The sequence below is a fragment of the Mytilus californianus genome, unplaced genomic scaffold (assembly GCF_021869535.1).
Source record: "Mytilus californianus isolate M0D057914Y unplaced genomic scaffold, xbMytCali1.0.p SCAF_11, whole genome shotgun sequence".
Classification (NCBI taxonomy): domain Eukaryota; kingdom Metazoa; phylum Mollusca; class Bivalvia; order Mytilida; family Mytilidae; genus Mytilus; species Mytilus californianus.
In genome coordinates, this window is record NW_026262593.1 from 20,885,235 (window position 1) to 20,906,723 (window position 21,489).

Here is a 21,489-nt window from a genome sequence, read left to right on the forward strand (position 1 = left end):
TGAAGGTTGAAACCACTGCTGTCAGTATTAGTCCCTTTGTTCAAATTCTGGTTATGCTGATTTAAACTTTGTTGAAAACCACTAAAACAATGTGCCAACATGGTGGACATTGTATTCATACTGTTAAAGTTGGAGTTTTGCATTGGAATTGCACTGTGAAGTTCACCTGGATTACTGCTTCTTGCTTGTTGATCAACATTGATATTGTCCTGTTCTGTAGAGGAAATATTGTTTATATCCACTGAAGATGAGGGTTGTCCATTCATTGTACTCTGTGAAGGAACATCAGGTTCAGCACTCAAAGGACCTGATGTATCAATACTGTCAGAATTAGTCCTGTTTCGAGGAATCTGTGGTATAGCTATTCCACTTGTACTCGAATTTTCAATATACAACTGTTTTAGCACCGATTTTGATAAAGAACTTGGTGTCTTTATCCCTTGTTTCTCTAACTCTTCTCTCAATTTTTGCACAGTCCAGTTGGAAGGATTGTGTAAGTCCCATTGTCTATCAACATTACTTGAAATTTCATATGGAGAAGCTCGAGTCCTTCTTGGGCGAACACCTTTTCCTCTGCCAGGCATAATGTTGAAGATATTAAGTAATCCAAGTATAATTTAAATTAAATAATAGCACTGTAAACTATATCAACTAGTCAGACTGCTATGAACCTAGAAAGTGATTATACAAAGACCATGCATATGGCTTCACACACAGATTGGGTACATCAATCATATAGGGGGAGGAGACTGACCTCACTTGGCCTTCAGAATGATATACTAATTGCTGTGCAATAAATTTTATAAGATCTGTTATCATAATCTGCATTTCCTCACCAAGAGTAATTGCTTGTGACATATATCTGATTAGGAAAAGATTAATGTTTTTCCTGTTGAGACTCCATAACCTCAAAATGTCAAATACCATAGAAATTATTCTCAAGCTAACACAGGTGGTCAATGATGTTAAATGTATCAATGATGTCAGCATCTTTCACCAGATATTAATTGTACTCTTGTTTGTATAAACAAAACTTATATTACATATAAGTAAAATATGTATGTTTGAATCAAATCAAAGTAACAATGTTTGGATGCATAAATACTTTCTGAATTCTTGTTTGCATTTGGAAAATAACTTGTGAAGCACATCTCCTTATTTTGTAAAACTTAACTTATATGTCCTGGGTCTTCAGTTCTGATATTGAAATATAACTCATTTTAAATTGCATATAGTGAAATAGAAATATTTTTAAATTGATTACTGACTCCTACATCCTAGCTAGTCAGTTTCAGTATGAGTTAAAGCTCACCTTGAATTGAATATTGACTTATATATCCTGGGACCTCTGTTCCATTGTAGATATTATTTGAACCTTGCTGGCTTCCCATTGTAATGATGTATTTCTGGATAGGACTCTGTTTGTCCAGGAAGCCATGCCATGTACACAATATAGGAGCATTCAACTATAAATAACAAAGATAAAAACATTACATTTTTTAATAGAATGATTTTTACAATCTTTTACTTTTATTTTATATAAAAATAAGAAGATGTGGTATGATTGCCAATGAGACAACTCTCCACCAGAGACCAAATGACATAGAAGTAAAAAACTAGTCTCATTTTTGCATACAATACATCTTGCATCTTATATTCAAATAAAAAAAATTGTTGTTTTCTTTTCTGTTTTTTTTTTTTAAATTGATATCTTTTAACTTATGGCAAAGAAATTTAAAATTTATATGACTTGATGCAATCTTTAATAACTGATAAAAATTACATTTAAGCAATAAAACAACTAGAGTTATACGTACCCCAACATAATCAGGACAGGAGACAAAGCCTTCTCCTGGTGGAGTTTTGTCAATGATAACTGATCCTGTAGCTACTTCAGATACTAGTCCAGCTTTGTTCTCTGCCCAGATACTGATGATATTAGGTTTTCCTAAAACAAACACATATAATGAGCATTCAATATCATTTGTAGGGTGCCAATTTTTGTGGACTTTGTGGATTAAAGTTAAACTTGAATTTAGAAACACAAATTTCTATAATCTTGTATAGAAAATGTTGAAAGCATGAAATAAAATATTTAGGCAGAAACAATTAAATAAATAAATCCACAGTATATATTATATTTCACATCTTAAATAAGGCCAATCAATTACAGAATTATATGCATTGCGTAACTTGCAAGACGTTAAAAATTAGCAACTTCAATGCCTGAACTGTGTGCAGCACTCTTGATCAATCAGCCAACTAGGCTTTATATAGTTCAGGAGAGGAAAAGAATTTTTTTGTTTATATATGCTTCGTTTCTTCTAGTCACAAACCTTCTGTTAGAATTATACATGTAAGTATATCAAATGTTTAAAACAGTCATATACCAGACAACTTTTTAAATCACTAGGAGGGATTTTAAGGGCAAGAGGACCTAGTGCTCCTCTTATATTGTCATAAATTTTTTTAACCTACAACTATATTGTTTGAATGAGTATGTATGAGCTTAAATACCCTTTTAATTCATGTGAATGGCTGTGTTGAGGTGATTAGTTAATACAATAAAGTATTTCAAAATTCAACACCTCTAATGGGGGAAATCCAACATAAATCGTCAAGAATGGCTGGTCTGCAGTCACATAAGGGGTTAAATACTCTACTCTTATCACTATTCATCTGCCATTAGAGAATATCAAAAATTATTTATGTGTCTTAACATACCTGTATCAACAGCAGTAACGTAAGCCAATGGTAAAGTACTAAAATCCATGGATGAAATCTCTACCTCAACCATTGAGGCTATGTCCTGAGCAAATGGATAGGTTCCTACAGAATACCATCCACGTTCTATACCACTTTCTGTGTCATTGTATGTCCACTGGGCTGTCAGTGAGTCAGTTGTTGTCTGGTACAAAGAATTACCGCTAGTGATGTCCTGATCTGATGATGTCTTGTCTGTTAACCTATCAAAATACAATTATATAGTGTCAAAATAAAAATATGTATAGATAACAAAAGTTTCAATCCAGTGGAATCCCATTTTTTTCTACTAGAATTCAGTTGAACACAGCTTTCCACTGTATTTTCTTGAATAATATTTTACTGAATGACTTGAATAACTAGTATCTTTCAAAGACTCACCCTTTATTTTAGTATCTAAGACTTTTATTACAGGATGACATATGTAGAAACAGGATTAAATCTAAACAGATAATGATGTGTTGCTTTGGAAAATGTAGTGTTGAAACTTGAGTGTAAATACCATCACTCAATAAGTTATTAAAATTACCTGTCAATTATGACCGAAGGTGGTGAAACATCAACCATAAAACCATCAGAAGATGACTGCACAACATTTCCACCATTAGTGATTCCCCTGACAGAGGTGTAATACATGGTCTCAGGTTTCAATGGTAATGTGGCATGGGCATGTCCAGAGCTTGTTACTCCTAGTAGAGATGAGAATGAATATAATGCTTTCTAGTGTTAACATATACTGTCAATTATTGTGTGCACTTATTATTGCGATTTTCGAAGAATAGACAAAAATACGAGATTAGTTATTGCGATTTCAGGAAAAAGTACAAATAGATATATGTATCATATACCAGAATGCAAGATCTTATCATTACTCACTCGGTCGCATTATTCGCATTAATAAAAAACCTCGCAATAAATTCTGAATTTACAGTAGATAATGGGAAATGGAAACAATCGATGTGATAAAAATCTAAAACAAAAGGTGCAAAACTGTTTTGTCTGAAGGTACATTACTAAGTTTGGCTTGTTTCTGTCAAAGGATCTCTATAGATATTATGAATAAATGTGGAGACAATGATACACAATAAAAGTAATTCTTGTCCGTCAAGATTCTACTTACTAAGAATATTTGGAACTGTCAATGGAAGATTAATATGACTCAAAATGAGCAAATAACAAACGACACTTACCATCTCCTGCTACATTTTCTTCCTCTGAATGTATAATACCCTCACTCATGAATGGCTGTACCTCTTCCCCACCAGGTGTGGTACCCACGGCCCACTCATACATCATCACACCATGAAGGTGACTTTCAAATCCATCAAACTGTATAGTAACAGTGGTGGTATCCACTGTGTAGTCTACATCCACACCTAATTCTGATGAGCTTCCATCTGTTCCATCAGCACCATCAACAATAAGACCTGTGTATAATGTTCTAGGCGTTAGATTAACTCTATCATTACTTAAGACTTTACTGTTTAATCTATACCTATGATAAAGGTTTTACTTTTGTGATAAGGTCTGCATTATACTTTTAAAATAAAGATTTGTTTTCATTAAATTTATACATATATATATATATAATATTCATCTATGTTAAACTGACAAGAAGCTTGCCCTTTTTGTCAAGAAAATTTTGTCTACAATTCTATGGAAATTTGCTTGCCTAATAAATAACACTTGAAATTTAAGATTTCATTGAGGTAATTTAGCTATGGAAAATGTAGTGAAGAAAGTTAACAGTACTGGCAGCTTTAGATTGTATTTTACATCAGGATTGATAAATTTGTTTCTTTTTTTCCATTTGTGACTATAAAATTACCTGCTCTGTCCTCTTCAACAACAACAATAGGAGTAGACGTAATTGATGAGCTGAGTAATTGTGCTCCATTCTGGGCCTTTAGACTGACGTAATACACAGGCTCGTAGGTAGTAAGGTTGGTGATATCTAGACTAAGACCATTTATATATACATCATTCTCTGCACCATATAATGTCCATCCTAGTTTGTCTGTTCCACCTATAATAAAGAGACAAAATATGTTAATACAGTGTATACTATATAATATATGGAAACTTTCACACAATATTAGCATTATATGTGGACCTGGTTATCATTTCACAAAAAAGTATTTCGACAAAAATTTCAACAGCAAAACTGATTTGACAGGCTTGGTAAACATTTGAATAGATCATTTGTTGCATAGTTAAGGAAATAATTATTTTATTTAAATTCAATCTAAAAATATTTACCAGGAGTAGTTCCGACAGCGACTTCATACCCAATAATACCAGACTCAGGGTCAACAGCCAACCAGGCTGCCTTGATCCCTTTTGTATTGGCTTGCCACACATATCCATCAACTTTCTCCTCTACACCAGAGACTAGTGTTCCTACTTTCAACCACATGACCTAAAACAAATAATAAATGCACACAATAATTGTTGAATTCAAACTTTTTCAATAATGTTGACATTAATTAAATGAGTAAAACAGAAAATTAAAAAATATATAAGATTTCCATAAAAAAACATGTATGTAAAGTTTCTACAACATTTGAAAGTTTTCTTAGTGAACCAGAGGTTTATTTTTAGTAAACGTATCATTTTAAAAGTATTAACTTACAGAAGGTGATGAGGTATCCACTCTAACACTATCAGTTTCAAATACTGACATATGTCCTGCTTTGTTAAGGGATCCAACTCTGACACTGTAAGCGGCCCCAAGGTTCAGGGACATTCCTGTGTGAGTGTAGGATGTCCTTGTTGGGTTTCCCAATAGATCCATCCAGTCACCATTGGTTACTGAAACATACACAATATATACATTTCTTCATTTCAATTACACATTGATTAGAACATATTAGGTTAGAACTTTTCTTATTTCACATGGATTTAAATAAAACTTAAAAGAAAAAAGGCCTCACCTGAGCCTGTATCATTCACCTGGCAAAACTGGGTCAGTCTGTTAATTAGAAACATTAAATTCCACATACTAGTTATTTTTGTATTTGCTGACCATTTTTGCAATTTACAATTTTAGTATAGTTTTTGAGACAACAGCCAAAAGGTGCATTTACTCACTTTGGACAGCTTACCTCCAGATATTAGCTATATGATTGAAACAAGATTTATAGGAGTTAAATTAATTGGTATTATTTATATCCTGTTACCCAGGCATATTACTTATGTAGATTTGAACTTATTTTTTCATTTCAACTATGTGTCTTCTAGTGCCCTGGCATATATATTATTATGGTTTTGTACTAGTAATATTACCTGGGACAATTTGTCTTCTGGTACCCTGGTACTTCTCATAAATCTGTATTCTATAGTAATCCAGTCCAGATTCATTGTCTTCAAATTTGAAATTTGTACTTAAGGAAGTGGCATCAGACTACAAAAATTAATGTTAAACATTCATGAAAAACAAATATATATCAAAAATGTTTAAAAAAACTCTGGAAATTGAAACTTGAATTGTTTGTTAATTAAAAGACCAGATTCATTGTGATGAGAAACATACAACCTTCCCTGAAATGAAAAAATTCAAACTTATCAGAAAAATTATATAGACCAAGGTTGTCAAATATAGGTGATGATCTGCCATAACTGCTTCTTATTATTTATAATACTTATACATAATTATGATGGCTTGATAGATTCAAATGGAATTCCCCTTTCTAAAATTAACCACTTACCTGGAAGTCTATATCATCACCCTGTGTCAATCCATCTCCAAGGTAACTCAGGGCTGGAGGAGTTAAGTCCACAACATATGTATCAGTTTCATTTACGATGGAATTCAAAGCTCCGTTTGTTGTTTTCAGTTCTATCTTGATTCTATCTCTGTGTGCCAAGTGGAAATTAAGCCACCTAGCACTGGTGGAATCGTTACTGAATGTCACCCATTCTCTAATCACTGTGAAGTCGTTAGACATGTTTCTGAAATAAGGTTTTACATATCATCCTAATAGTTTGTTCTTACTATACAATTCATATATATAATAAAACCTACTAATATAAAAAATTATCTAGGTCAAATGCATGAAATGGCCTCACTTAGTACAAAAAAATGTTCCTAATACTAAGCAAAATGAAGATTTAGTACATTATAACACTGCGGTATAGTATTAAGAATGAAATTGTAAGAATTGATAAACATAACAACACATATACACTTACTGAGCACTGGACACTTGTACATCATACTGTTTGATAGTTGACTCTGGGTCATAGTAATCCTTCCACTGGGCTTCCACTTTAGCCTGACTTGATGTGAAGTCTAAGTCACCAAAATTATCCATCAATCCATCAACAACTTCCCCAGGCACCGGAGCAGATAAATCAACCAGAACTAGTAATCAAAATATTGAGTATGCATTTGAAAAGTGATATTTATACTGAGTATTTTGAGTGTCTTACATCTTTTAATACCCCTTTCTCAATACAAATCAAATATTTTTGGCAAAAACCTTACTGAAGGAGTAATCCGCCCAGCTGGCAGTTCTGTGTCATTGACTTGATTTATAAAATTTCTTGAATTCTGTTGATAAATTTATAAAGAAAAAAGAAATTTAGGTTCCAACTCCCTCAGGACAAACCCTTAGATGGTTTTGGTCCCTTTGGTCACTTTTAAAGTATTTCTACATCCCCAGATTTCAAATTTTTAGTTTCTGAAGTCATCTGCACAGGGTACATACTGTTGATTAATTTTTTTACATATTTTGGTGGATTCAGGAAAAATTGTAATTTTAAAATTAAAAAAAAAAACATTAACCTACTACTTTTTCCCTTTATGTGTATACAACATATTTTTAATTACCAACCCAAGTCGTTTTAAAAGTACCTGTACATTTGTTAATTGTAATTTTAATTACCTCCATTTGAAATAGATGAAATATTTAGTTGTCTTGCTGCTCCATTATAAGCCCAGACTGATGTATAGTAAGTCTTGCCATGTTCAAGATAAAACCCTGGTTGTAGAAGAACGCAGGCCTCATGTGACTTCTTGTTGACCTGTGTCAAGTTAGAAATGTCTGTTACATTTTCTAATGGTTCAGATCCTACACTAACCATGTAGAATGAAATTCCAGATTCAGGATCAAAGAAGCCTTGCCAGTTGGCACATATCTGTCAAAGTAAACAATAACAAATGAATGAAATACATTCACTTCATTGGGTAAATATTTTACGTTTTGATGAACCTGTTTAATAAATACAAAATGGTAGTTATACAATACATAGCTTTTCTTATAATACATTGTAAAACTAGTATTCATTGTATAAACTTTTTGATTTCAAAATATCATTCATCTTGCTTTAAATTGTCTTTGAAAAAAAATTAACCAAAGAAAACAGGCTTATAATTTTATATGTCAGACACATGTTGCGTCTACAAAAGACTCATCAGTGAAGCTCGAATAAACAAAGCTAAATAAACAGAAAAATCTCAAAGCTTACCACATCAGGATCTTTTGTGAATGCAAGATCAACTCCATATGTCTGTCCATCATAAACTTTGCCTGCAATTGGAGGGGTTGGGTCAACAATGATTGGTTGGTCTGCTGCTCTAATTGTTCTCAGATCCACTGTAATTAGAATTCAACTTCATATATAATTTATATTGAGGACAATTCCAGGGAAAGTAGTATTGGGGTTTGGACAGCACTTTATGTAATTTGTGTTGCTCCTCTTTTCGCCCCCATTACCTCAATATATCCAGAACAGTGCTTGTGACTTATTGATATCTTCTCTGGTAATATATCATCACATCAATAAGGGTAACAACATACTATAAAATGATGAAAAACTTAAAACAGATTTAAACTTGTGTATATGCCCATAACAAAAGTAATCTTTGACACACACAAGATAAAATCTTAATCAAGTATCTTTTAAATCAACAGCACTTACCATTATTAATAGCTTTGTTTTTGACCCATATTGGTATACCAGCTGTAATGGACACAGTAAGCGAAACAAAATCACTGTAATCCAGACGTGTCCACGAAAGTTCATAACAGTCTCTTTGGGTTAGTCCAAGACAGCAATCATTATATAATATACCAGATTCTGGATCACTGAAAACAAAGATATATAAAAATTAACACATACCAGTCTCTTTGGACAAGACAAACCCAGAAATCATTACTTTTATTTCACGTTGATAGCATGCCAAAGTCAAATTAATAACCCTGTTCTCTAATAGATAGAATTGCTGAGTCCAATTTCAAATGTGCAAGGTAACGGTCTGCAAAATAAACCCTTTCTGACCCCAAACCAGCTAGTCATTGCTCACAATTCTAAATGCTTTGCTGGGATTAGAACGTTTATTGTCTGATCTAGCTGCAGATAAACCCACAATTTTCATACTAGAGGAGAGTATGCTACAATAAGACTTACAAAGTTTTCTAATACTTACGATGAATTGTGTCTGAAGGTCAGGTTATACTGGAATTCATCATACCCAATATTATATAGCTCATATATAATTGGAGGTGAATTGTCAACGATGTAAGGGGTTGTGTGGCACACAGTTGTTGCTAAGGGACCTCCATATTTCACTGCATTCATAGATCTGACTGTAATGAAATACTGGTCATCTGCAAATATAACAGGCCTCAATTAGAATTGATTCTATCATTTAATATTCCTCTGGACCATTTAAAACTTACTCTAAAGTATGATGACCTACTCATATTTTTTTTTTATAAACAAGGCAAACTCCACTGGAGAGATATTCAACTATTTAATGGTGTAATAGGAGAACCCAATTATTTATATGTTGTAACCATGTCCTTTCTGAACCCTAAACTGTGCTTCTGAAAAATATATACTACATAAATTTTTCACAAAAGAAGACACAATTCAAGAATTTTTCTTTCCTATATTTTAGCTTTTTTGTATTGTTTGGTTGCTGTCTCATTGGCATAAACCCCAAAAACTCCCTGTCTGTATGATTTTGATATCTAAATTACACCATGCTTTCACATTCAAGAAGTCAAAAGAAAAATTATTGAAATTTCTCTGTTTATATACGGATAGTGGAAGTATGGTAATAAATCTAGTTAAGGTATCAATTGATAAAAAAATAAGTTTTTATATTTGTGAATAACTAGAAGTGCCTAACCCTGTATATAGACATGGGAGTTCCTTAAACATTCTGAATTATACTTATCAAACATTGTGTCCATTGTCCAAACCATGTTCATACATAAAGGATACTTATAACATTTTTTGGTCATTGATTTATCATAGCACAGTATCTCCTTTATGCTTTGTCAAACCATTTACATACCTGGGAGCTGTGTATAAGGTTCTGGTATAGGACTTATCATAGCACTATGTGTCCACTGAGATATGTCAAACAAATGAGCATGTGGATCATGATGTTCGTGGATTGTTTCTTCACAGATTTCAGTTCCAACAGTTATAGTGATAAAGAGAAGACCACTTTCCCTGTCTTCAAATCCATCCCAGTTTGCTAAAACAACAAAATAAATAACCATCAATAATAATAAAAAAAAGTCACCACTTTTCTTTGTTTACGACTGTCAGACTATGTGTGGAAAGGCATTCTATAAATAACATAATACATGTATGTTTCTGGCATAAAACAGCAGTGATCTTTTTTTTTCAACATAATTTTTTGAAAAGTTAAAAAAACCTCCTTTTTCCCTGACATAACAAGTCATAAAAATAAAAATTAACTGCTTGATATTAGAGTAAATATGAAGTATAATAAACTGTTGACACAGAGATATGTCTGGCCTGTCAGCATAAAATTCAGAAAAAGACAATCTGATGGACAACACTGCTAATTAATTCAAAGTCGCTGGACAAAATAGTGGGCAGAGCCTCGAAATGGTTGACAAACTGAGATCAGCAGCAATGTAACTTTATAGAAAATATTGTTGTCTATTGTAAGCAGTTCCATTCAAACAAACTTAAGCTGAAAACTTAACATTAAAAATTGTTAATTGAAAGTCACTGGACCATGACCTAGGGGGTAGGGGCTTAAAATAGTCGTCATTCTGATATGTACTGATAGTAATGCAACTTTATAGAAAATATCAGCGATCTTTCACAAAAAGTTCCTATCAAACAAACTGAAGCAGAAAACTTGACATTGAAAATTGCTTATTAACTGAAAGTCACTGAACCATGGCCTCAAAAAAGTCTTCAAACTGATATGTACTGATCGCAATGTAACTTCATACAAAATATCATTGATCTATCACAAGTAGTTCCTATCAATCTTAACTTCAGCAGAAAACATAACATTTAAAATTGCTAATTAATTCAGTCACTGGACCATGGCATAGGGGGCAGGGCCTCAAAATTGTCGTCAAACTGATATGTAACGATAGTAATGCAACTGCATACAAAATATCATTGATTTATCACAAAGAGTTCATACCAAACTAACTTAAACAGAAACCTTAACAATTGTTAACCCCATTGTGATTGTCATCATCGTAGTCGTCGTCGGAAAAGCATTCCCTATGCCTTACTTTCTGCGAGTTTTGCCGCAGGCGAGACTAAAACAAAATTTTTTTTTCTTGTTAAATTTTCATATATTTCTAAGGTAAAAATGTTTTTTCATCTTTATCTTCTTCAATATCTTTCACATTTAGGAATTTCTAATTAATGTTTCAAAGTTTTTGGTCTTGATAGTACCTTATAAAGGTTACAGTGAACTTGTGCAAGTAACTTGTGCAAATAAGTTAATTACTTGATTAGGTCAAACATAAATCTTCTCTGATTAAATACACCAGCAAAATTAGAAAATTTTAAAAATTAATCAGAAAAGGTTTTACATAAAAAAAAAAAAGTATTTGTAAAAATTGGTTGCTTTACAGTATTCCAGAAACATGTGTTGGCATACCAAATCAAACATCATTTTACCTGAGATATAATTATTCGCTCTCGTATACATCATGTCATTCATAAATATTGGTCCATTGAAAACAGCCAATGATTCTGGTCCATCTTGTATCACTCTACAAAATAAAGATAAAATGATAGTGTTCAAACTGTACGCTTAAAATCCTTAGGTTTAACAAATTTCCTTTAACAACACACTTTGAAGATATAAGAGTATAACTTTTTTTTAAAAAGTATTAAGAATAAGAGGCAGTAACCAAACAACACAAAAACTTCACCAAGTCTACACATAGTCTGCAAAACTAGATAAGCATAAGCCAATAACAAACAAGAATTCCCACATGATGTCATGCAAGTAAAGCCCAAATTGCTTCGTTGACCAACAAATTCATGCTTAGTTCTGGTCACCTGCCAATAAATTCCTGTTGATCTGATAATCTGAGCAAACTGACCCACTGTCCAAACCAGCCTCTGAACTTTCATAATCTCATAGCTGGCCAGTTTATAGAGATTCTACTGTAGTAAACATAAGTTTTATTGAAAAAATGAAGAAAGAATTGGTGGAAAATGTGGGACCACCGTAAACCATGTCTAGAACAAAGTATCCTGTGGTCACATAGACTGTAGAATCAAAGAGGTTTTACAGACCAACACCCAAATTAAAATTTTTAAAAGCTTGCATATTAACTTTTTTCTTTTTCTTTCACACAATTTCTTGCAATCTTTATCAATATAGAGTACATTGTTTTATATATATTTTACATATACCACTGGGACAGACAGAACAAATATATATACCTATGATTTTTAACTGCTGAATTTTCACCTCTACACCAAATTTGGAAGTCTGGTCTATCGGTTGGTACTATTTTTGTACTGCAATCTACCAGTTCCAAGTAATCAATGGTGCTGTTGTATATAGGACCTTAAATACAATATAATGCATGATTAATTTACTATTGAATCTGTTGTTGAAATCCTATTAAATCCATGAACTATAAATTGTTAGATAAATATTTAATTTTTTATCATGGTAATCATTACTACCATTTTTTATTTCAATAAAACGATAACTCACCTGTTGTTGGAGGAGTAATGTCCACCATTACAGCAGGGGTAGAAATAATACTCTCAAATCCTAAAGTGTTTATGATACGGAAGTTGAAGTAATGTGTCTTATTGTGGGTCAGCCATAAAGTATCATAATCAAAACTCAAGATCTGTCCAATACCAAGTCTTTCATAGTGCTGGAACAATCCGGACTGTGCGAGCTTGTAGTGATGACCTTCTATTCCTTCAAGCAGCTCACATGTAGCATTCAAAAAGTCATAATTGAAGCTCATACATTTGGTTTTTGGCAAATCTGCGCATCGTTTCGCACAATCCCCATGTGTAGCTTCCCTGGAGACCTCCCCTCCAAATGGTGCAATCAGTCGACCTATTCTGAAGTCTGTGAACATTTCCATAACTATATGGTTATGTGGATCATTACCTAAATGATAAATATTCAAAAATCAATATGGTACCGTATAATTATTATTTATTTCCATCAAAATTTTATAGCATATAAATTAAACTTAATTGGAAATGTTTTTCATTCTTAAAATAATATGTGTCAAAGTGAAAATATTTTATTTGATTGCGTTCCCATAAGGAGCTTACTATTTTTCAGGTGTCTTTTAATAAGAACAAATGATACTAACTGGAAACATTGTCTTACTGTTTGTTAAGCAAGCACATGTATACAATGCTATAGGATTACTAAACTTTTATTTTTAAATGTGTCTGATTTCATCGTTTGATATATATGTGTCTATAATTTAGTTTTAAATCATTTAAAATCTATAGTTTTATTCAACTGACCCTTTTGATGTTGAACATTTATAAAACTATGTCTTGTAAAAACACCCAAGTCCAAAAACCACATCAAAAGCTCAAATTTCTAAGTATCTATTTTTTTCTAATTCATTTATTGATCAAAAATCATGCATGTAATCTCCAATAATTTTTTTAGCCACCTTGTGGTTAAATCTGAATTTTGATCTTACTCCAAAATACAATCTGAACCTTGATCTTATTCCAAAAGACAAACATCTGAACCTTGATCTCACTCCAAAAGACAAACAATCTGAATCTTGATCTTACTCCAAAAGACAAACAATCTGAACCTTGATCTTACTCCAAAAGACAAACAATCTGAATCTTGATCTTACTCCAAAAGACAAACAATCTGAATCTTGATCTTACTCCAAAAGACAAACAATCTGAATCTTGATCTTACTCCAAAAGACAAACAATCTGAACCTTGATCTTACTCCAAAAGACAAACAATTTGAACCTTGATCTTACTCCAAAAGACAAACAATCTGAATCTTGATCTTACTCCAAAAGACAAACAATCTGAACCTTGATTTTACTCCAAAAGACAAACAATTTGAACCTTGATCTTACTCCAAAAGACAAACAATCTGAATCTTGATCTTACTCCAAAAGACAAACAATCTGAATCTTGATCTTACTCAAAGGACAATAAATATAAAACAATAATTTGATTCAAAACTAAAAAATTAACCCTTGTGATTATTCAATTAATCTAGACTATGTCTCATATACTTGGGATTTATTATTATTCATAGAGTACCTTGTATGGATGTTGTGAACAACAAATTTGAGTGTTCAATAAAGTACAAATTTTCTATAGGCTTGTATGCAAACAATAAAGTACAAATTTTCTATAGGCTTGTATGCAAACATTGACAAAACCATGAAATCAAGTATTGAAGAAATACAATCTTTCCTCCATCCACAAAAATACTTCATTCCACAGTATTTCTGAAGTGTGACTAAAAACTTACTTAGATCTGGTGGTACAAAGGCATCAGCATTTACATTGACAGTGTTCCATGGAATTACTTGATCCCCCCACACATCTTTTCCATATCCCAATCCAACTTGTGTCAACACTATATCAGAGTCTTCATATACAACAACAGATGCCTTCATCACTGCTGGATTACTGGTTGATAAAAAGTCTTCTGTGAATCGACCACCAGGAAGAGTTACATCATATGTGTTTAAAGAACATGTTGCCATGGAGCGCTCACCAGCATCATTTTGTGCATACATTGTAAAATACAGAGGGACCCCAGTAGCACTAAGTCTCTGAAAATACAACATCAGAAATTAACAAGACCTATACATGTAAGTATCAATTGGACTTGATGTACCACCTAATTACCTTGCTCATTGAACTTCAATCATTCTTCATTACATCTTGACCCTTATACATATTAACTGGAAACTTTCTTCTCTAAAATATATTCTGGATTTATTTCAAATTTATGGAGCATTCTTTTTTTGAGGATTTCATTGGTATAAAAAACTACCTTGTCTGCAGAATTTTCTAAAACCACAAAATCGTGTATCAAAGAAAATACTTTTTTTCTGAATCATTAAAAATTGGTACCCATGAAAATACATGAATCCACAGATGATCCAAGGTGGCAGTGATCTTCTTTCTGTATAGATTTTCATTATTATTTATGATGTAACTGACATAATTCATTTATTTAGATGCTCTGATCTGCCACTCTTTTCACAAAAAATCTTACGATTAAAATTGATCATAAATTATACTGAAATGAGTATGACTTACAAGTATTTTTATTCTTAAGATTTTTTGTGAAAAGAGCCGCTGAACCGGGACTTAAAACTAAGGAATGCATAAAAGTAGGTTTTCTTTGATATAATAGAAAAGAAAGAGTATGGGGTATACATCCATGACACAAAATCAGTACATCACTGCAAAATAAAAAATAAGCTGTCATCTGAATACTAGATGCAAGCATTTTATAAAAACTTGCCTCATCAACTGATGTCTTTGGTCCACCAAGAGTATGCTGGTTCATTACATCTTTTCCTCCTGGTACTATTCCGACATCAAGGAAGTAAGCCACATCACTTCTGTCATCCTCAGCACGAACAGCGATTTCAAACATTGGCTCTACATAGTCTCTACCTGCTATCTGGTCTACTTCACAACTTGCTGTTGCCTAAATATTTAAAAACTAGAATCTTACTTGTTGTAAGTGATTGGAATTTTGTATCATTTAAGACTATGGTGAAGTTCAGAATTTTGAAAGGTATAATGTGTTGCTCAATTAGATTTTCAATTTTCTTTTCCGTTTTATTTTTTGGTTTTTTTTTTATCATAAATTTCTCCACTTTTCTATACACTTTTTGTTACACAACTTTTGAATACCTTCTGAAACACCACGTATCTATGAAATGTATTCAAAAGTTTTATTTTATTTTCAGTTATGAAAATAAACAGAAAATAAAGTTTTCTAATAACTTTCAAGGTCATCTGCTATAAAATATAGAACATTTTTAAAGGACCTAAACAGAAAGTTCTATCCAAAAACATATATTACCCTTCTCTTTCTTCCTGGAATCTCATCATCGGTAAATGGTGATATATCTGGAGGAGTTTTGTCTTCTTCATCTTTCCTGTTGTCGATCAGTTTCTTGGTAATTGTTGGAGCCTTGTATGACCATAATTCAGCTTTAAACAAAGTTTTCTTAAACTTAGTTAAACCAAGATTGACCTCTAGGGTCACCAGGGCAAACAGTTTCAGTTCAATTGGGGTCAGTTTCAAGTACATAACCAGACTGTAAAAAACAATTCAGATATTTCAAAAATATTCATCAGCATGACAAAAAGGGATCAAGTTATGAGGCACTAGCCACATTAATTGAACACATATATCTAAGGCATTGGCAAAGTCAATAAAGCTTCTACAAAATTATTTTTTCAGGTCTCATTATAAAAATAATTATAAAAGTCCTTTATAAAAAATTGTGGTATGATGTCCAATGAGACAACTTTCCACCCAAGTTCAAATGATGTGGATGTAAGCAATTATAGGCAATCATCGTTTATTTCAAATATTAATTAGTCATCCACAAATTATTACACAATTGATTTAAAAAAGTATTTAAATATCCCCACACCAAACATCCAAATTTATGGTAAAACTGTAAGTGAAACCATTTTAAATATATTTCCTACTTACCCAACATCTAGAGGAAACTTATTGAATGTAATCTCAGCTGTTGTTGGGAAACGCAAGTCCATAATTCTTCCCTCTAAACGGAGTTTTCCATACAATAAAAATCCAATACCAAGTTCACCATAGACTGTCACTCCAGCATAAGGTTCTACACCACATATAGCTTTCATTTCTAACACCTTGGCTGCAATTTCAAACTTCATTCCGTAGTATGCTCCAGCACCAAATGCTAAAATTTTATTAATACTTATCTCAAAGTTTATTCTTACACTCAAAATAACAACTAATTTTCCTGTATGCAACTCTTATTTCCCCTATTCTGATCCTACTTTGACACATAGCTACAGTAAACATAATGTAATAATCATTGTTATTCTATAGTTTATGGAAAAAAGTCTTTGAGCGGATGGTGGCCTCAACACACATAATTTTTTATTATCACATAAGATCCTATGTAGAAATTATGTTCTTAGGGTCATGACCTTACAGAATGGATAGATGAACCAATAAACCATTTACATGTCAATTTGAAATTTAATCTTCAAAGAAATATTTCTACCAAAAGTACTCAAAACAGGCTTTTTCTATAATTAAATCAAAATTAAAAAAAAAAAAAAATTTAAATTCTATTTATAGTAAAGGCAGCCATATTGGTTGTACAAACAATTCTATTATAGGAAGGGCAGCCATTATGGTAGTACACAGTACAAAACAATTCAACAAACAGTGAATATCAAAGGATGACAATTCCTATCACTGGTGCTTTAACAAAGTTGTCTAAAGACAGGAGGAAACTTAGGTATGTTTGTAATGTTGAACAAGGTCAAGCAGAAAGATGTATAAATTTCAATTGTTTTAATAGCTCTGGCAAGTGTTATTATTTACTTTGAATTGTTTAAACATGCTCAGATGAATAACATTAAATGGATAAAAATATTAAACTGTTAGCATTCATATTGAAGATATCTTGATGGAAATAGGCAGTATAATTTGGTTGAAAAAAACATGTTTTTGGACTGAACATACAAATAAATGTATGATTACTTACAGAACTGCATTGGTATAATTCCTCCAACCAACATGTTAATACTATAGCTAAACAGTGTTATATCCTGTTTAGGGAAACTAAAGTCTCCCCCCAGTGTAAAGTCAAAAGATTTGAACACCTCATCTCCATTGGTCAGTAGCTTGGTAAGGAACTCGGAATACTAAAATTAGAAAATTGAAAAACAATAATGAATACCAAAGATCACCTTTTTTCATTAAATAACATTTTCTTTTTTTATCATTAAATCTACTTCATTCCATAATTTAACTATTTACCAAAAAAAATAAAAGAATGTGTCGGAGGACACGAATACCCCTGTTCAAGCTTTGCAACAAAAATGGGACAGACTGAAAGACAGATGGTCAAGGGTAACACTTAATGCCCCAGTAGCCTACAGCACATCATATTATAATTATATAACTAAGATTTACAGGTATCGTGTAAACAATTATATTACTTGTAATACCTATAGATCAAACAATATATAACTGGAGTTCAAAAATTTAATGGAGTCTTTGGACTTTTTGAAGACTTCAAGGCCTGAAAAATTTACAATGTTCAAGTCCATAACAAGATAAAGGGGAAATACTCAGGCTGCACTTACTTCAAACTCAACAGAGATATTGGGACCATATATTTTTCTTATAAATTTCAATGTAAACTTTAAAAGAAATGAGAGTAGGTTTACTTTTCATAAAGTTAATATTTCTAAGGATAATAATTCCCCAAAAAAGTCTTATTTTCAAAATTGAATAAGATATTGGTATTACAAATCTTTCATATCAAGTTTATTGAAAACCTCAATAATTACAAGGATTAGTGCTATCACAATGCATGTCTATTTTTCATGTAGTTTACTTCTCCAAGGGCCATAACTTCAATGAAAATTATCCAGTGGTACTCTTTCTAGTACTTAACTTATATTGATAATATTATCTTAATTTTATTGAAACCCATAATCAAATACAAGTAATCCAAAACTCCTTCATTCAACTTCAAAAGTGGAACAGATATATGGACACAGAGTCTAATGCTGACCCATTATCAAAAACATACCAGTGCTTTTGCTAAGTCTCTCAGATCTTTCATAAGCTGAGCCACCAATATTGGATCAACATTCTTGAAGTCCATTAAAGTTTCAATGTCACCAACTGTCATATTAGCTAACTTCTCTCCTAAAAGTTTGGCTCCAACTTCTGACAATCCTTGTCCAATAGCATAAGCATCCTTTATACCACTAACAGCAAAATCTAGTTCCTTAAAAATTTCTTCACCTAAAAAAAATAAAAGTGAGATTATGAAGACAACAAATAGTAAAAAATATAATTGTGTGGAATAAAATATTTCAGATCCTTGAAAAAAAATGGGGAATTGCAGTCCTTAACCTTTAGTTTTAAACCTTTTTTAGGTCTTTCCACTTTTCCGTGGAAAGACCTATTGGTTTTGTTCTGATTTTTTTTTTTTTTTCTTCCTCCAAATTTTTTTCTTACGCTGTATTTTTATTTCAAAAGATGTCGCTTAGTTTTTTTATATATGACATCATACAGTCTATATGCTTTTGAAACTGACCCTGTTTAACCAAAAACTTTTCTTTCTAAGAGTTATGTCCCCAAAAACTGTTTTTCTTGTTATGAGATCTCCTTCGCAATCGTAAAAGAAAGCGACAAAAATTTATTTTTCCAAATTGCTCGTTATATCCTCAGAATGTTATGTTTTATTTTGACCGAAGCATTATGAAGACTCCATATGAGAGTTATTCCCCCTTATGTATTTGAAATAAGTGATATGTTTTTGTAACTTGTAAACCATTAGTGATAGAGACCTAGGGTGTTTTGATTTGAGGTCCTTGGTCCACAAAAAGAAAAATTAGGCCAAAGTCAAAGGTCAAGGTCATGTTGTAAATTTTGATTTTGGCTTGTTATTACTTATTATCAGAAGCCGTTTAAGATATCAACAAAATATTTTTAAAAAATTGTTATATGCGACATGTCGTTACACATATATTTTGGTTGAAAGGGTATGTTGACATAAAAGTTTTTCCCCCCTCATATTTAAAACTAGCTGTATGGTGATATAACTCATTAACCATATATAGTAGAGACTTAGGGTCTTTTGATTTGAGGTCCTTACTTTATGACCTTGAAATTAAGGTCAAGGTCATAGGTAAATTTGACGTTCTATATTTTGACCTTTGCTTTAACTTTATGTCTGTAAATGATAGAGCCATGGGACTTCTTGCATTAAGTTGCAAGCCATATGACCTTGAAAAAGCCAACCAGAAGTGACCTTGTGTGAACTGGAAGTAGCTATTTATTTGATGTAAAAGTATATAGAACCATATATTTTTGGAATCAGTGTCAAGTAAACTATCATATTATACTGGCAGTGACATTTTTCTAACCGGAAGTAACAAAGTATCTCCCTTATTTCAAACAAAAGTGTATAGAATACTATATATATTTGGAATCAGTGCACAGTTAGCTATCATCTGACACTGGAAATGACATTTAAAACTCGATTTTTATATTTTCGTATCAAAATACATGGTTTTTTTTTTTTGTGGAAAGACCTTCAATTGTTCTCTGAACAATTGGTTTTTAATTATTTTATTTTTGGTTTTCTTGATTTTGGTGTTCCCAATGGTGAATCCAATTTCTCAATGCTAAAATAAACTAAATACAATGAATCATTTATTAACAGTTCACAATTTACCTCCCTTCAATGTGTAACTGAAGATCTTGATTCTTATTAGAAAATCACATTGTCTCCTCCAGGACTCAAACCAGAGACCCCTGTGTTACAAGTAAGCACTCTAACCAATTGAGCTGAAGAAGTACTTCTACTACTCAAGGGAAGCAATCCCATCACAACTGTAATATTTACCTCCCTGTACTGTAAAGGTTCCACTGAATGTTTCTCCACTCACACCAACAGTGGTGGGCATACCACTACCAAGAGCTTTAAGAGCAGACTTCCCACCAGTTTTTTCATCACCATCGTCAATATTTGTTACAGAATAATCTTTACTATTTTTCTAAAAAACCATTAAAAACAATCAACATATGTTACTATTAAAAGTATAAAATGATTTCAAATGAAAGAGATGCATAACATTCTATGGAATTATATAATGGAAAATTGTGTTTTAAGAAGTCAGTTGAAAAAGATCTGAGATTCCCAAAACTTAAATGTATATTTCATCTATAGGTCAAGAAGGTTTTTGGATGCTTTTGTCATTGGGTTGCTGTCGAATTAATGTATACCTTAAATCTTCCTTCATTTATTCAACTAATTATAAGTACAATTTCAAAATAAATCAGTTCAATACATTTTCTTTCTTCTAACACAGTAATAAAAGTACTCCAAAACCCTAATATTTGTTGTGAAAGATAATTGGTACAACAGTCATCTCTTTTTAGGCTTCTTTCTAGAGATGTCTCTACTTTTGTATGAACATTTTCACTTTACACAAGAGTAGTAGTTTCATTGTAAATTAAATATCACATTTTTAAGGGAGCATGTCTATGGCTCTAAAATTGTGAGAGAGATATGTCTCACCTTTTTTTTATGTTGATAGTAAAATACAAATATTGAAATAATAATAGCAATACTTTAACATGTAAGTTATGCAAAATATTCATGGTCAACAATCTCCATGGAAATGAAATGTGCCAATGCTATTAATACATATGCATACCAAATATCACTGAC

At 32.0% G+C, this 21,489-nt stretch overlaps 1 protein-coding gene across 1 annotated transcript in view; it reads right to left on the reverse strand.

Annotated features, from left to right (window-relative positions):
* LOC127719723 (uncharacterized) overlaps window positions 1-21,489 on the reverse strand; it is a 164,002-nt gene that overhangs the window by 33,640 nt on the left and 108,873 nt on the right. The window contains exons 154-179 of the mRNA XM_052225961.1: window positions 20,662-20,812; window positions 18,835-19,052; window positions 17,779-17,938; window positions 16,734-16,959; window positions 16,092-16,329; window positions 15,522-15,710; window positions 14,514-14,820; window positions 12,737-13,150; window positions 12,457-12,583; window positions 11,680-11,774; window positions 10,070-10,255; window positions 9,194-9,374; window positions 8,686-8,852; window positions 8,233-8,360; window positions 7,650-7,902; window positions 6,955-7,126; window positions 6,471-6,714; window positions 6,049-6,166; window positions 5,396-5,574; window positions 5,023-5,182; window positions 4,592-4,789; window positions 3,954-4,190; window positions 3,293-3,452; window positions 2,725-2,966; window positions 1,818-1,948; window positions 1,313-1,466 (exon numbers count right to left, since the gene is read on the reverse strand). Coding sequence (XP_052081921.1) covers window positions 1,313-1,466; window positions 1,818-1,948; window positions 2,725-2,966; window positions 3,293-3,452; window positions 3,954-4,190; window positions 4,592-4,789; window positions 5,023-5,182; window positions 5,396-5,574; window positions 6,049-6,166; window positions 6,471-6,714; window positions 6,955-7,126; window positions 7,650-7,902; window positions 8,233-8,360; window positions 8,686-8,852; window positions 9,194-9,374; window positions 10,070-10,255; window positions 11,680-11,774; window positions 12,457-12,583; window positions 12,737-13,150; window positions 14,514-14,820; window positions 15,522-15,710; window positions 16,092-16,329; window positions 16,734-16,959; window positions 17,779-17,938; window positions 18,835-19,052; window positions 20,662-20,812 — 5,035 coding nt within the window. The remainder of the gene's footprint in view (window positions 1-1,312; window positions 1,467-1,817; window positions 1,949-2,724; window positions 2,967-3,292; window positions 3,453-3,953; window positions 4,191-4,591; window positions 4,790-5,022; window positions 5,183-5,395; window positions 5,575-6,048; window positions 6,167-6,470; window positions 6,715-6,954; window positions 7,127-7,649; window positions 7,903-8,232; window positions 8,361-8,685; window positions 8,853-9,193; window positions 9,375-10,069; window positions 10,256-11,679; window positions 11,775-12,456; window positions 12,584-12,736; window positions 13,151-14,513; window positions 14,821-15,521; window positions 15,711-16,091; window positions 16,330-16,733; window positions 16,960-17,778; window positions 17,939-18,834; window positions 19,053-20,661; window positions 20,813-21,489) is intronic.